Genomic DNA, 17,974 nt, shown 5'->3' on the forward strand with positions numbered 1-17,974 from the left:
AATGAAGCTTTCATTTCAAATCCTTTTTATCTGGATGAAACTTTAATTTTACATAATTAAATTGACTTCACAGTTCAGTGTGTTAAAATACGCAATTAGGCGGCATATCAAGGTGAAATGCCTCCTGTTGTTGGCTCATTTAGAAATCATGCTGTCGAGCTCCCAAACAACAACGAACACCTGCCCACCTGCTCTTATCCCCAGAGCCGGGGATGGCAAACAGCCTGCGGGGCTGGCTTCTCAAAGTCGAATTTTCTTGTAAGTGCTAACTCCTGCAGAAGTTAGTTACGTATTTAAAATAGTTTTTGCTTCTGTTTTTCAGTGGAGTTTTTTGTTTTTTTGATTTTTTTTCCCCATGAGAAAATATTGTGGGACTTTGATGATGCAACATAGATGATTCGCTTTCTCTCTCAGAGAAGCTCCTGCTGAGGTAACCCCTGGATTCTTCAAAGTTGCTGGTTGAAATTCCGTGGAAACTCCCTTATTCCAATCTTGCCATTTTACAATTTGTGGCAAACTTCAGCTGAGACCACTTTCAAATTATTGTTGCATTCCTGGAAAAGGCTTAAGAAATATTTGTAGGTGGTACTGAAGGGTGACATACACTCTAATGGGATTGGGGTGAGTTCCCTGGAAAGTTAATTAATTAGAGAGAGAGCGAGCAGGAGCAGGGGAGAGGAGAAGAGGAGAGAGAATCTTAAGCAGGTTCCACACTTAGTGCAGAGCCTGATGCGGGACTCAATCCCATGACCCTGGGATCAGGACCTGAGGTGAAATCAAGAGTAGGACACTCAACCGCCTGAGCCACCCAGGCACTCCTGGACATTTATTTTAGGAGGCGGTGGTTTATCGAGGTAGAAAGCTCACCTATGTACCTTCCCCTTGTTTTTCCTTTGAACAGTACTTTGTGATGGTTAATTTATGGCTCAGTAGTGTCCTATATTCCCTTAAGGAATCTGTGAATGGAACACAGTTCAACAATTAGAATGGAGTTCTCTTCCCTTTTTTGATATAGTCTACAATTTACATAACAGTGATTCTTGTTTTATCCATTGGGGAGGTTGTTAGGAAGGATTCATGGATCTAAGCAATATCCTTGCTGCAGCAATACATGGAAAACCTGGACCCCTTTTGTGGCTTTTCCAGATAAACACAGAAGCGTGTTGCTACATTCATTATAAAAGCCACAAAAAGAAGATGATCCTATCATGAGACTGGCCAGGACAAACTTGTTTAAAATGGGGGCATATGCTCCTCTTGTAGGTTTATCCTCTGTAAAGTACTCTTGCTACTTATTATAGGATGTAGGTTGTTAGGATGATCAACAGACCATGAAACTGGAAGAAGACTGTAAAATGTATTAGTGTGTAGAGTAATATAATGTATATCAGAACATATGAATGCTTTATTCTTTTGAGCCAAGACTTGAGATATGGTATTGTCTGCTTTTAGGATACCACAAGCCATTAGGGAATTAGTAAATTCTTCTAAAATTCCGTGAGCTCGACTGGCCTCTGTCTCTTTGCATTGCCCTGGAATCCAAAGGAGGACTCAACTACCAAAGGACAGAGGAAGAATAGTGAAAACATAGTTTTAGTAAGTGAAAAGGTATATTAATGTAGCCATGCAAATTGTAAAAGCACTTATTCAAATATAATTTCATATTTACAAATTATTCTCATCAGATCTCTCCTCCATTAAGATTTATAGAAAGTAACACTGATGGTATTTAGTTTTGCTTATTGCATACACTAGAAAGCAAGTAAACTACTGTTTAGTGAAATTGTTTATATGCACACATACACAATCATCGGCTGGTCTCCCCAAGTCTGCAAGTTTCAACACTGAATACGTGTTTAAATAATACCAAACAATAAAAGCTATTTTGCACAGCAACCATAAATCTTTTACCATTTCTAAGAAACATGCAGGTCTGATTACATTTTCTGTAATCTGAGTTTGATTTTATACAGATCCTATCGTATGAGAATCTGAAATGTCTACACAGTAGAGCTGTTGATACATTCTCAGGATTCAGATAAAAGAATTCTGATTGTGTGTAAGAATGTGGTACAACTGACACGTTCCTCAGTATGGCCCGATGCTCTCGGCTACTTTACGGGATCGGATTTCATGCAGAGGAACTGCTACTGATCTGGGTCCTTCAGAACCAGATAGAAGGAACTATGGACACAGGTAAATGTGATACAAGCAAATGAAGATAATGCACACAGAACAATCATGCACAGAGACTCCCTAAACCTTATACTGGCCTCTTTTGACTTCCTTCTCCATCAACACTTACCAAGGCGTTGGAGTGGAAAAGATGCCTTTTAAAAATGAAAACCTAGACAGAAGGGATCAGATATCAACATGGAACCAATTCCAGTGAAAGAAAAGACCCACTTTGAAAACTGTTGAGAGTTACTCTCTAATCCTAGCTGTTACCTTCCGAAGCATGAATTCAGAATTGTCACTCATTTGTGTGGATAGAACTGACAGTTCTCCATTGCCAAGTGAAAAATCTTCCTGATTATTTTACTTTTTAAATTTTTCTTCATTTCCTTATTTGGGGTCAACAGATGTCTGAAAAGTTTAAAGGTTCTTGGTACAACTTTAAATATTTATTTTTTTTGAGAGAGCAGTAGCATGGGACGGGCAGAGAGAGAAGGTGACAGAGAATCGGAAATGGGCTGTGTTGACGGTAGTGAGCCTGATGCGGGGCTCCAACTCACAAACCATGAAATCATGGCCTGAGCCCAAGTCAGATGCTCAACCGAGTCACCCAGGTGCCCCTCAGTATAACTTCAAATTGTACAGTGAATAAATAGCACTCGCTCCATAATTACGTGGTGGTAGAAATCAAGCATTTGCAGAACAAAATGATGTTTTCTTTAAGTCACCCTTTAGGGAAAGGCAACTTATTCTGACATTGAGCTATCCTTATTATTCGCTTTGAGGTGAAGCTAACTGGACAAAGACCTGTATACATGCACCAAATCACAAAGACAACAACGGACAAGGACTCCAAATCAATAAGCACTTGTGAAAGCACTTTAAATCTGTAACATGCGTTATGAGGTACATCATCCTTTAAATCTAGAAAGGACAACCATGAGAGGGAATAATTGTGTTCTTAGAAAGCACCGCTCCCTTGTGCAAGATTTTTGTGTTTAGAACATTTTTGCTAACACCAAATAAACTAGTGCGTGTTCTGCCCATAAATCAGGGAGATAAAGAACTCAAGGATGACTGCTTCCCCAGACCGCTTGATTTTCTTTCTGTATAGTTCATAGTTTACAAGCATCACCAGTGATGGTCTAAATATAAAGCTTGCTACACTGTCATTACCTCCTGTAGTATCCTGTAGATACGAATCTATACCTCGATTTGAGGCCCGCTGAAGCACTCAAGAGCCACTACCTGAAACAGTAAGCTACATTTCCTAATTCAAGGATGGATTTAGTTTCCAATCAGAAATGGGAACTACAAACAGCAGCCACCCAATTGAAGGTGCCAATGTAAGTCGAAAGTCTTAAAATTAAAAGTTACCTAAAGATAAAACAGCAAAATAAATCTAAGTCTGCAATGAACAGAGGTAGTAAAATTCTATGCCCCAACAACTGGTTTAAAAATCTGGAAGGAAAATTAATATTCCTCTTGAATAATGACTTGCTACTTTTTATTGGCACTCTATCATTTGAACATTTATGTATCATTCACCAGCCAGTGCTCTATTTTTTTATTCTAGTCTCTTTGTGTTTCAGAAGACATTTTCTTTTTGAAAAGAAATAGAAGAGCTTTTTCACTACCCAGATAACACATTTCAAATTCAGTTAATTAGGTAACTGTTGAAATCCCTAACTGCAACTTGTTAGGGCCAGTATCATGCCTTCTCTCTGAGAGGAGGAGTCTGAATTCAAATACAATGATTGTGAACAGTTTAATAAAGACCTTTGTAGATGATTTTAGGAGATTCCCCAGACATTTATTTCAGCCTGGAAAATAGCTGAATACATGGAAAGGATGTACTCTCCATTTAACCAAGTAGACAAAAAAAAAAAAAAAAATTACCTTAGCCATGAACTTTCAGAGAGAGGGAAAAAGAAACTGGAAAAATGCATTTAAATAATAATGGACTCAGAGTCTTAGGAAGGTAAGTATGAAAATCATGTATTTCAATTGCATAAACTTCTGGAGTTGAGTCTAGGGGAAAGTCTATGAACTAGACAGCATTAAAAGATGCACGAAATTAGACCCACACGGGAAGTACTGGTATTTGATGTGCTTGAAGTGTCCCGATAAGAGTTCCCCAAAGCAATCTTACCTTTGTTTTCTGCCTTCAGTTCCTCTGCCATCAAGCTGTCTTGTCGGTTACCAAGCACAAATGCCAGAAACGAGAGGATCAGGGCATCCAAAATCCCAATAATGGCCAGGATGTATGCCCAGCGGACTGAACACGCCCCAAGAGTGTACTTGTCTGTCTTTTCTCCACACATCCGTTTGACTTCATCTGAATCCCAGCCATCAGGGAAAATCATACAGCCAAGCACAAGGCAGGCAGCTTGATGAAGAGAGAAAAAGAGAGGAAAAAAAAGTAGTTAACATAGATGTTATTTTAGCAAATATTGCTACTGGGTGTCAAAACATTGCTTTAAATTCTTGATTTAAAAACTAGCAAATCTTACCACTGTCCTACCCTGAATGGTTTTTTGTGTGTTTTTTTTTTCCTGGTTTACTTAAAAACAGCCTACTATTGCAGTGAAAGGTCTGGGAACACTATTTACAGCAAGCCTGAGCATTCTGAGAGAGGTCGAGGTTTGTATAATCTAACAAATTGTTGATCTATAAGAAAATACTAAAAAACTTGAATTTTGATTGCATCTGTGGGAAGGCTTCCATTGCGAATAAGCTGTAAGGAATCAGAACACAGCAGAATGACAATTCAACACTGGCTTTGAAGAGCTAGGACAGCAGCCAGATGAGGGATTAGGATAACATGGAAAATACCAGAGTGTATATTGACTGAGTCACAGTAAAAAAATAATTTTCTATTGCATCCTCCTACACACCCACATGTGCGCGCGCGCTCGTGCACACACACACACACACACACACACACACACACACTGAAGTTTCCTGAAACCATGCCTAGTAGATTCAGCACACCATGGTATTTTCTAGCTTCTGTTCTATTTCATTTTTTAAAAGGCTGAAAAATGTTGCAGCATGGTGTGGTACCAGAGACTTTATGGAAATTCAGGAACTTAAGGAGAATACTTATATTTTATTTTCCAAATATCACTGTGGGAATCATATGAATGCTTTTTATAGAGTATGTTACTTTGCAGATTAAAGAAGATTAGTAGCTATTTGTTGCCACTCTTTATATTTAATTGGATTATTTAGGGGTAAGTGAGGATAGTTTTAGATTATACAAAGCTTTCTTAAAAATTTTTTTTAATGTTTATTCATTTTTGACAGGGAACAAGCAGGGAGGTACAGAGAGAGAGGGAGACACAGAATCTGAAACAGGCTCCAGGCTCTGAGTTGTCGGCACAGAGCCTGATACAGGGCTCGAACCCACAAGCTGTGAGATCATGACCTGAGCTGAAGTTGGATACTTAACAGACTGAGACACCCAGGCACCCCTAGCTTTCCTTTAAAATATATTTTTTTTAATGTTTATTTTTGAGAGGGAGACAGACCACAAGCAGGGGAATGGCAGAGAGAGAGGGAACCACAGAATCCAAAGCAGGCTCCACACTCTGAGTTGTCAGCACAGCCCCCAATGTGGGGCTCAAACTCAAGAACTGTGAGATCACAACCTGAGCTGAAGTCAGATGTTTAACCGACTGAGCCACCAGGCCCCCCTATACAGAGCTTTCTCAACAGGTGTATTCATTCATTACTGCACGAATGTATTCATTCACTCACTAATTCAAAAAGTACTTATTGATTTTTTATGATGGAGTGCCAGACACAGTTCTTGGTGCTTAGAGATATAGCAATTAGAAAAAGATACATGGCTTATGTTTTATCAGGGAAAGAGGCAAAAAAAAGAGTAACATGCAAATAAAGTAGTTGGAAATTGTAGTACTAAGTACATAGTCCTAAGTACTGGGTAGGAAAGAAACAAAGGACTCAGATAAAGAATAATGGTACACCTCTTGGAGAAGTGGGGATATTTAAGCTGAGACCAAAAACAGACAAGACACTAGACTTGTGCAATTGATGGGAATAATGTTCCAGGCAACAGCATGTGCAAAGGCCTCAGGGTTGGAAAGAGGCCTGGGGTATTTGAGGAGCAAACAGGAGATCAGCCACTGGGATGGAGAACGTGATCATGTTGAGGCTGCAAGGGAGGCAGGATTATGCATCCAGAAAGGTTACTGTTTCTAGGGCATGTCACTTAAAAAGACTGATGGCATTACCAACTTAGAGTTGTGTGATGGTCAAGGCCAAACACTTCGTGCAACTGTCAAAGCTGCTACTTCTTGAACAAACCAGCAGTGGACACCTAATTTCCTATGTTTTTAATAGGAGCATGACTCTACAAGGCAGGTGTGGAGGACACAGAACCCAAAGGGATGACACACAGGGAGACCACCTGGGAGAACTTTGATTTAGGGTTCCTTTTTCTTTTACAGAACAAGATTTCAAAACTTTGGGTCACACTTGATTCCTCTTTTCTTTGCCCCCCTATCCCAAATGTTGCCATGCTTCTCTCATCCACGTAGGCACTATCTCTGCGTAGGTGTCATCAACACTTCCATACTTTAAGCCTCATATGTCACAGAAGGAAACTAACTTCCTTCCACTTTCGGTTCACCCTCACTCCAATCCAGATCACATGAGACCGCTGAGCCCATCATGCTCAAAACCTATGGTGGCTTCCCACTGGTACTGAAGAACACTCAGACATCTCAGGTACCCAAAGGCTCCATGATCCAGCCCCCACTTACTTTCCCAGCCCCTCTTCCCTTCATAATCTCCATTTCACTTGGGTTGAATGACAGCCGACTTCCTGTCCATGCACCAAGTTTTTGGACCCTTCTCTTTCTTCTTCTACATGGAGTATTTGCTACCACTGTCCTTAAATGTTCCACTCTTCAGTATCTTTCATCGGTCAAGTCAAATGCAATACCTTCCACAAAGCAAGCCATCTCAAATTCTTCTTGACCTATGGTACTGCCCTTCTTGGAACGCCCGAAGCTGTTGACTGTACCTATCAGAGTCCTTGTAGCTTTTTACATTTGTTACTTATTTACAAGTATTATTTCAATTAACAGAGTGTAAGCTTTCTGAGGAAGGAATCTTTGGTTAAGTCACCATATTCATAGCACCTAAAACAGTGCCTTGTAGACCTCTAGCACTAAAATATTTTTGAATGGGAAAGTAAAACGAATGAATAAATCAATTATCACACCTAGACAGTATACTCTAAAATACAGTTTATAGGGGCGCCTGGGTGGCTTAGTCGGTTAAGTGTCTGACTTCGGCTCAGGTCATGATTTCATGGTTAGTGGGTTCGAGCCCTGCATAGGGCTCTCTGCCATCAGCACAGAGCCTGCTTTGGATCCTCTGTCCCCTCTCTGTCTGCCCCTCCTCCACTTGTGCTCTCTCTCTCAAAAATAAATACACATTAGAAAACAGAAAGGTTTAAAAAATATATAGTTTATAGAATTCAGTATCATTACCACCCAATGTCACAAATCTAGTTTAAGACTCATCTTTGAAAGGTGACATTCAACAGAGACACTTTCGTTATGATTAGACAACAGATTCCAAGTACTCAGGAGAACAATTTGAAAAAGTTGACTATTTCAAAATTCAAATTCCCACTTCTTCTGGAACTCCTAGCATTCCATTCCAACATGCTCTCCAAGGTATTTCTAGCAATAATGATCTGTGTATTTTTTAAAAAGATGTGGTTTCCATTAGCAAAAATTAACTTTACTTGGGAAGACACACAGTGGTTTGAATCCAAACCACAGTTGAGGAAAATCTCTAAAAATGCTATGTTACATGGAAGATTTTAAAGATATGCTCAATTTTTTTCTTACACATTAAATAATGTTTATGTAGGAGTAAATTACTTTCTTATACAGAAAAAATGAAAACCAAGTATTTTTCCTTATGAATGGCAATCATTTAGAGAAGGACACTATATTATACTACTTAAAGCTCTAGCAAAACTTAATAGAAATCACCAAGTGACACAAGTTTGGGAAGGTTATTAGATATTATAGGACAAGTTCTCCGCAACGGGGTATTTGTGGAATAGTGACATCAACAAAGACATCTTTTCTCAAGGTCTTTCTACACTTAAAAGTTTCCATATCTGGAAACTGAGTTACAAATGAGGATAAAAACAATAGAGGCAGAATTAACCAGAAACTAAAACCACATGAGAGTATGAGTGGCAATACATCGCTCCCTATCTTCAAAGCATAGGATTTCCTTAACCCAATGTTGAGAGAAATCTAAGAGAGAGGATACGCAATTGTGTTTCATCTTATGCAATGGCTATTTTGCTCCAAGTTACAAAAATAGAATTTTTGAAATACAATTCTTATTTTCGATAGTCTAAGGGAGTGACTGTTCAGAGAAATCTTAAGATAAAACCAGGCTAACAGGGTTGGGCTCTGGTCTCCTACGGAAAATGTTTAGGTCCCCCCAGCAAGGGTACTCCAGGTATCCTGCAGGCCACAAGGCATTGGGAGACGTACTGGTTGCCTCAACCACTTCTCACTGGACTTCTCTTAAACTTAAACATTTGATCTTTTTCTAATTGATGTGTTTTTAAAAATCTGAATGGTTGTATAATAGTAAAAATGAGATCAACTGCATTTAAAAGTTTTTAAATCTTTGTAAGTGAAACTTGAGATAAAAAATAAGTAAAATTTGGATTTTAAAGTTTATTTTGAGAGAAAGGGAGAGAGAGAGTGCGCACACACATGCACACGGCAGGGGCAAAGAGAGAAGGAGTGAGAGAATCCCAAGGAGGCTCCATGCTGTCAGTGTGGAGCCCAATGCAGGGCTCAATCTCACGAACTGTGAGATCATGACCTGAGCCAAAAATCAAGAGTCAGATGCTCAATCGACTCAGCCACCCCAGGTGCCCCTAAAACCCAATTTAAAAAAAAAATCTAATGCTTATTTATTTTTGAGAGAGAGACAGAGCATGAGCAGGGGAAGGGAAGAGAGAGAGGGAGACACAGAATCCATAGCAGGCTCCAGGCTCTGAGCTGCCAGCACAGAGCCCGATGCGGGGCTCAAACCCATGGACCGTGAGATCATGACCCAAGCCGAAGTCAGACACTCAACGGACTGAGCCACCCAGGCACCCCAAATCCAATTTTTAAATAAAGAAATCCTATCCCTTTGAAAGCTGTGCTTCTAGATGGTCATTACACGATAAAAATTGTACTTTCTGACAATGTATTATCAAAATATACATTTTCTTCTGCCCTTATCCAAATTTCCCCTATTTGGCTATTTTTGAAATGTGAAGTCTCCCCAAAGTTATAGTGTGTTTAGGATTAAATGGAGCCATTAAAATAGTTTAGGCTCTGTTAGTTTCTTTGGAAAGGCATTACTGTGTTTTGCATTAATGAGTGTGTGCTATAATAAATTCTGTTTCCTGGCATCCTATTAATCAGAACCCTATTCACCTGCATGATGTGGATAGCCAGCAGAAACCAACAGCTGTTCCTAATCCAAACTAAGCAGTATCCGTAAGAGCCTAGGCTAATGTCTCAGTCAACGAACGATTAAACACTATTCCTCTTGGTTTTGTAATTATTTCTAATTCTTTACAAATTGATCATCCTATAAGATGAAGCAGCATCGCTATACTCAACAGTAGAGAACATAAATCACCAGAACATTTGATTAATTTGGACATGCTATTTCCTGACCACAAGGGATAGTGGAGAATTAGTTCCAATTGGGCTATTATCCCCAAATGGGTTTCTTGGTAGAAAGTCACCTAGGAAATGCCTAGCTGACTTGCAGCTATCTATTCCTTCACTTCAGCAGTGGGTTTTCTGGAAGACTATCAGGGAACATTTTTGAGTGTTAGAAATGAGAGCTCACAAGCTGGAGGTGAGCAGAGAAGGATGCTCTCTGCATGCCGGCATGACACCTTCCAACTTACAACATATAATAAAGGCATCCTTGTGAGGAGAGGCCCGTTGATTTCCACTTTAAGCATGTTCCAAATGGTTAGGAAGCATTCACATTCTAAAAGGCCCCTCGGTCTAGAAGCTGATGCCCCACAGTGGGTTCCTCTGAAATAGTACACAAACAGCCAGTGGTTCCCTAGAGCGACTAATTGCTCTGGCAATTTTCTGGCCAAAGAGTTGAATGTAACCTCTGTGAAGGAAACGTCCTTAGAAAAATCTACCAATGTTTTTAATGGGGTCTTTCTCCAAAGGAAAACGAAGCAAGATGAAAAAAGCAACGGGGGGTGGGTGGGTAAGAGGGAGGTTGTCTATGATTTGGGTCATGTGTACAGGCTGATGCTGCTGGGCCAACTGTCCCGGTCAGGACACTGAATGCTGCAAACCTGAGAACGGCTATTTTTTTGGACAGTAAGAGGAAGACTAAATTCATTCTCTAAAAAGTCTATGCACTGTTGCACAAAAAGCATGATAAATTGCCTCATGTTGCTGAAGCACTCACGGGGAACGTGGTGAAAAACGAACCTGCATCCACTTAACTCTATCAATTATTCAGGCACGCAGTAAGGGAAGGGATTGACGCCAGAGAGCTGCCGCGCTGCGCTCTGCAAGGGGAGCGTTCACCTGACTGTCACTCTAAACACCTGGTAAAGAAGAGGCACGCATCCCCAGCATCTTCATTAGCACACAGCCCGCAAACCGGAACTACCCTATTTACACATCTGGAAAAGCTGTGATGCCTACACCTCAGTCTACCTCTGGAAAACGGAGTTGCTAGGTAATCCGGGACATGAAATACTGCGGTTGACAGTCTGGTGGAGAACAAATGGTCTCCCGATAAATTCTGGTTCTAAATCCAGTGTAATTTTACGAGCATTTCACTTGAGGTCATAGCACGAAAGGTGCAACATCCCCTAGAGAGCGGAGGGCGGGGGGGGGGGGGGGGGGACAGGTGTAAACAAACTCTGGGCTCTCAGAAGGGTCAGACAGTGATGTGTGAGGATGATAAAAGATCCTGTGCTCTGCCTCGACGCTCAGCCCTAATTGCCTGAGTAAAGAGCCACACATCTCTCGGTACCTTGTGCTGAATCAGCTGTGAGCCCCGAGCGTAGCTGAAAGGGGATAATCAGGAGTCTGCCCACACCGGCTCTTAGGAGCAACACAGCAGAGAAACGGCTTTCATGGAATATGATACAAGAGGAAACACACTTAAATGGTACAACATCACTTGCTAATTTACCCAAATGTTGAGGCTTAATAGCGAAGTATAATACAAATCAGAATTTAGAACGTAAAAATACAATGCTGTTCTGATCTCTAGAATGTTTGCTAGGCAGTTTTCTTTTATGTTTTTTACATTTATGTATTTTTGAGAGACAGAGACAGAGCACGAGTGGGGGAGGGGCAGAGAAGGAGACACAGAATCCGAAGAAGGCTCCAGGCTCCGAGCTGCCAGCACAGAGCCCGACGCAGGGCTTGAACTCACAAACAGTGAGATCATGACCTGAGCTGAAGTCGGATGCTTAACTGAGCCACCCAGGTGTCCCTAGACAGCTTTTGATACAGATCTTGGATCCAATCAAATTTCTTAAACTCCTGATAGTGACACAGTTAATAATACTACATCTCATAACAATAGCTAATAATTCTTGACACTCCCCTTGAGTGGGGTACACAGCACATCATTTCATCATTTCAATTCGCAAAGCCAAGAGAAACAGGAGAGCACACATTCCTGGCTTTTCCGGTTTCCACAAAGAGGGATTTTTCTCGAAAAGCCCTTGGCCACTTATCCCACTTCTCATTCCTCTCTATGGAGATGGAGGGATTTCCCCGAGGGAACCTGGGCATAGTGGCCCAGCCCCTTCCTGACCTTACCTTAGGAGCTGCTGGCCTACACGAGGCCTGTGTTCCACTCCTCTGTGCTGGCGATTTCACACAGGGCGGGCCTGATTCTCCACTGCTGTCTCAGAGTAGGAAGGTAAGAAGGCCTCATTTTGGGGGAGCAACTTAGAAAGTCCTTTTGGTTAAGACACCCAGAGCCATCTCTTCAACCCAATCTTTCTCATAATAAAGGAGATATTTTGGTTTCCTGCTGCCAATTCTCTCTCTCGGGGGTTCAGAGCTTAGGAGGGCCTCCCAGTTCAGAGACTGGAAGCCTTGATTAGAGGACAAGCATGGCTGAGTTGTGGTGAGGACGCTCATGTCCTCGCAGCGTGGAAAGAAACCTAGCCTGCTCTCTGCCCCTTCTTATACAGGCACTAATTATCCATGAGGGTTCCACGCTCATGACCTAATCACCTCCTTAAAGGCCCCACCTCTTAATACTATCACAGTAGGATTAGGTTTTCAGCCTCTGAATCTTGGGGAAACATAAAAATCCAGTCCAGGGGCACCTGGGTGGTTCAGCTGGTTAAGTGGTGGACTCTTGATGGTGGCTCAGGTCATGATCTCATGGTTTGTGAAACTGAACCCCATGTTGGGCTCTGTGGACAGCACAGAGCCTACTTGGGATTCTCTCTCTCCCTCTCTCTGACCCTCCCCCATGCATGCTCTCTCAAAATAAATAAACGTCAAAAAAAAAATCCAGTCCATTGCAGAGGGGGGTCAGAGGGCTTTCATGCAATGCTTATCTGTCAACCCCAACATTATTTGTTTATTTATTTTTTATATATGAGGAAGTGGAGGCACAGAAATTTCAAACAGCTTGCTGAAGGTCATACAAAGCCCATGAGTGGGACAACCAGATTTGAATCAGACAGTCTAGCTTTGGAATTTATGCTTTTAATCCTAACTATACTATTACCTTTTACTTGTCAACAACAGTAATGAACATGAAATCACTTAAGAATATTGGTTTTGGTGCTAAGAATACTTAGAGAATCTTGGCAGTGCTTAACATGGTGTTTATAATTAGACATTTATTCTTTGAGGACAAGAGCCACTACCAAAAGGATGCTTAGAAACTATGAGCTTTTATATGTATAGATATTTCTGTTGTTTACACTACTTTTTCACCTAATCAGTACTTCATCTGCTATGTAGTGCCAAGATCATTAGAGTAATTATAAAATCTAAATGCGTGGAATGGGAATGAATGTGGTTTTACTGCACAAATACACATATATCTGGATTTATACACATTTCACAAGAAAATCTGCCCTTAGTTTTTGGCTTGATATTTTAAGTTGGCTATGTGTCAGCCAAACATTTTTATATGTTCTTTAAGTGCTTATATTCCTTTTGAGATTTTATATATATATATATATATATATATATATATATATATATGTATACATATATGACTATGAATATATATGTACCTTTTTAATTTATACATGGTTACTTATATGTAAGATAATATCTTCTTTGAGAAAAAAATAAAGGTATAATTCAATTAGGTTCTTTTTAAGTTTTTGTGTAGCTTCTTTGGATTTCAGTGGACACATTTTTTTAAAAAAGCTTACTTATTTATTTTGAGAGAGAAAGAGAGAACACAAGTGGGGAAGGGGCAGAGAGAGAGAGAGAGAGAGAGAGGGAAAGAGAGAGAGAGAATCCCAGGCAGGCTCCACACTGAGCCAACACATGGCTCAATCCCATGACCTGAGCTGAAATCAAGAGTTGGATGTTCAACTGACTGAGCCACCCAGGAGCCCCTCGATAGGGGCTGTTTTAAGGAACATTTCAATAAACAAAACTGATAGTGCTGGTAGGTCACAAACAGGTCTGAAATTGTTTTTGTTTCTTTGTTTGCAGGAGAGCCCTTGACTCAGGCAACATTTTCATGTGCTAAAATCTACACTGCATTTCAGACACAGGGTCTGAAGACAAGATTATCTTTCTCCATGGCCCTATGAACAGAGAGCCCTTTGTGGTACACCTATCACCAACCTCCCAACAAAATCTGCTTGAGCTAGGATAACACCCCAAACAAGGCAACACAGACTAGTAACTACCCAGCCAGCAGTTTTCCTTGTGGCTCGTTGTGCCATGGCTATTTTATCTATAAAACAATGAGCCCAGTCTAGATCACTGAACGTTTCCTGCTACTTACCTTATATTATTCATATATAGGACTAAATTTGTACTCATTTGATGCTCCATACCTATATATATTATGGGAAATAATGGGCTTGTAGAAATGCTTTACCAACTGACCCAACGTCTTCCTGCGTAGCAGGTGGAAGGAAGGGGCACCCTAGCTCTCCACCCTGATTCATCACAGAGCTTACAGAAAGTCACTGTTGGCTAGAATTGGACAAGGTCAGGTGTCTTATGCCAACTGGCTACTGATATTTCATTTCTCAGTACAAGGGGTAACTTTAGAAGCAACTAAATTCCTTCTCAACGAGGATGAGCTCTCCTAACCCTGCTGGACCTCCTCAAAACCTCCTGGAGTGCCCGTTTCTACACACTTTCTTGTAGGAGAATTTGGAACCAGTCCAGCTTTATGGTGGCGAGCTTTTCTTCTACACAGCTTGCTCACTTTTTTATGTTTACGTTTTTTTCAATTTTAGTACAGTTGGCATATAATATTAGTCTCAGGTGTACAACATAGCGATTTGACATTAATGTATATTATAAAATGCTCACCTTGATAAGTGTAATTACCATCTGTCACCATACACAGATATTCAGTATTACTGACTATATTTCCTATGCTGTACTTTATATTCCCATGACTCATTTATTTTATAACCGAAAGTTTGTATATCTTAGTCCCCTTTTCCCATTTCACCCATCCCCCTCACCCACCTCCACTCTGGCAACCACCAGTTTGTTCTTTGTATTTATGAATTTGCTCACTTTTATTCTCCTGAAGTAACAATTTAATGCTTTAAAAACTTCAAATGGCAAAAATTAATTGTTCAAAGGAAACGTGTGGAAGAACTAAATATTGCATACTAAAAATGTTGGAAGTGGAACCAAGCTCAAGAAAGATGAATGCTACTTCAACCATCCTTCGTATGGAAGGATCTTACTTCCAAGGTGGGGCGGGGATAAGATGTACACATTTACACATGTCTAACAGGCTCCCAGCCTATGCTTTTTCATAGTTTAGTTGATCAACTATCCATTATCTCTCTCTCTCTCTCTCTCTCTCTCTCTCTCTCTCTCTCTCTCTCTAACATCTACCTACCTTTATCTCTCTATATATCCCTCTGCACCAGTACTGGTCCTTACACAGTTAAAGAACAGCTGTATAAAGCTATAGAGTGCTGTCAGTGTCTTTCCAGAAAAAGGACTCATAATATCATTCAGGACAGACATGATCTAGACTAGGAACTGAATTCAACATGCTGAATCAGAAAAATACACAGTCAAGAATTCTTTATCCAACAAGGCTGTCATTTAAAATAGAGGAGAGATAAAGAGTTTCCCAGACAACAACTAAAGGAGGTCGTGACCACTAAACCAGCCCTGTAAGAAATTTTAAGGGGGACTCTTTGAGTGGAGAAAAGACCAAACAAAACTAAAAAGACCAAAAGCAACAAAGACAAGAAAGGACCAGAAGAAAGCACCAGAAACACCAATTCTACAGGCAACACGATGGCACTAAGTTCATATCTTTCAGTACTCACTTTAAATGTCGATGGACTAAATACGCCAATCCAAAGATATACGGTATCAGAATGGATAAGAAAACAAGACCCATATATATATATATATATATATATATATATATATATATATATATATATATATATATACTGCTAAATTTTATACCTAAAGACACCTGCAGATTGAAAGTAAGGGGATAGAGAACCATCTATGATGCTAATGGTGGTCAAAAGAAAGCTGAAGTAGCCATACTTATATCAGACAAACTACATTTTAAAATAAAGACTATAAAAACAGATGAGGGCATTATATCATAATTAAGGGGTCTATCCACCAAGAAGAGCTAACAATTGTGAATATTTATGCCCCATATAACACCCAAATATATAAATCGGTAAATCACAAACATAAAGAAACTCATTGATAATAATACCATAATAGTAGGGCACTTCAACACCCCACTTACAGCAATGCACAGATCATCTAAGCAGAAAATCAACAAGGAAACAACGGCTTTGAATGATACACTGGACCGGATGGACTTAACATACATATTCAGAACCTTTCATCCTAAAGCGGCAGAATACACCTTCTTGAGTGCACATAGAACATTCTCCAGAATAGATCGTATACTGGGTCACAAATCAGCCCTCAATAAATAGAAAAAGATTGAGACATACCTTGCATATTTTCAGACCACAATGCTATGAGACTCTAAATCAACCAAAAGAAAAAAATTTGGAAAGACCATGAATACTTGGAGATTAAAGAACATCCTACTAAAGAATGAATGGTTAACGAAGAAATTAAAGAGGAAATGAAAAGTACATGGAAGCCAATGAAAATAAAAACATGACAGCTGAAACACCTCTGGGATGCAGCAAAGATGGTCATAAGAGGGAAGTATATACCAATCCAGGTCTCCCTAAAGAAGGAAGAAAGGTCTCAAATACCCAGCCTAACCTAACACCAAAAGATCTGGAAAAAGAACAGCAAATAAAGCCCAAAACCAGCAGAAGAAGGGAAATAGTAAAGCTTATGCAGAAATCAATGATATCGGAAAAAAAAAACCAGTAGAACTAATCAATGAAACCAGGAGCTGGTTCTTTGAAAGAATTAACAAAATTGATAAACCTCTAGCCAGATTAATCAAAAAGAAAAAGGAAAGGACCCAAATAAATAAAATCATGAATGAAAGAGATCACAACCAATAATACAACAGAAATAAAAACAATAATAAGAGAATATTATGAGCAATTATATGCCAATAAAATGGGCAATCTGGAAGAAATGGACAAATTCCTAGAAACGTATGAACTACCAAAACTGAAACAGGAAGAAATAGAAATTTTGAACAGACCCATAACCAGTAAAGAAATTGAATCAGTAATCAAAAATCTCCCAAGAAACAAGAATTCAGGGCCAGATGGCTTTCCAGGGGATTTCTACCAAACATTTAAAGAAGAATTAACACCTATTCTTTTGAAGCTGTTCCAAAAAATAGAGATGGAAGGAAAACTTCCAAACTCATTCTATGGGGTCAGCATTACCTTGAATCCAACACCAAAGACCCCACTAAAAAGAATTACAGACCAATTTCCCTGCTGAACACGGATGCAACATTTCTCAACAAGATACTAGCCAACCAGATCTAACAATACCTTAAAAGAATTATTCACCATGACCAAGTGGGATTTATTCCTGGGATGCAGGGCTGGTTTAATATCTGCAAATCAATCAATGTGATACATCACATTAATAAAAGAGAAGATAAGAACCACATGATCCTCTCCATAGATGCCGGAAAAGTATTTGACAAAATGTAAAAAAAGACAAAATGCAAAAAAAGAAGGACAGCATCCTTTCTTGAGAAAAACCCTTAAGAAAGTAGGGATAGAAGGATCATACCTGATGATCACAAAGGCCATATATGAAAGAACCACCGCTAATATCATCCTCAATGGGGAAAAACTGAGAGCTTTCCCCTAAGGTTAGAAACATGACAGGGGTGTCTACTCTCACCACTGTGTTATTCAACATAGTGCTGAAAGTCCTAGCCTCAACAATCAGACAGCACGAATCCAAAAAAAAAAAGCCTCCAAGGGGGAAGTCAAACTTTTGCTCTTTGCAGATGACATGATACTACATGAGGAAAACCCAAAAGACTCCACCACAAAACTTCTGGAACTGATCCATGAAGTCAGCAAAGTTGCAGGATATAAAAT

General features: G+C 39.9%; 1 protein-coding gene across 1 annotated transcript in view; it reads right to left on the minus strand.

Annotated features, from left to right (window-relative positions):
• LHFPL3 (LHFPL tetraspan subfamily member 3) overlaps positions 1 to 17,974 on the minus strand; it is a 405,436-nt gene that overhangs the window by 3,969 nt on the left and 383,493 nt on the right. The window contains exon 2 of the mRNA XM_047849819.1: positions 4,328 to 4,564. Coding sequence (XP_047705775.1) covers positions 4,328 to 4,564 — 237 coding nt within the window. The remainder of the gene's footprint in view (positions 1 to 4,327; positions 4,565 to 17,974) is intronic.

The sequence above is a fragment of the Prionailurus viverrinus genome, chromosome A2 (assembly GCF_022837055.1).
Source record: "Prionailurus viverrinus isolate Anna chromosome A2, UM_Priviv_1.0, whole genome shotgun sequence".
Taxonomy (NCBI): domain Eukaryota; kingdom Metazoa; phylum Chordata; class Mammalia; order Carnivora; family Felidae; genus Prionailurus; species Prionailurus viverrinus.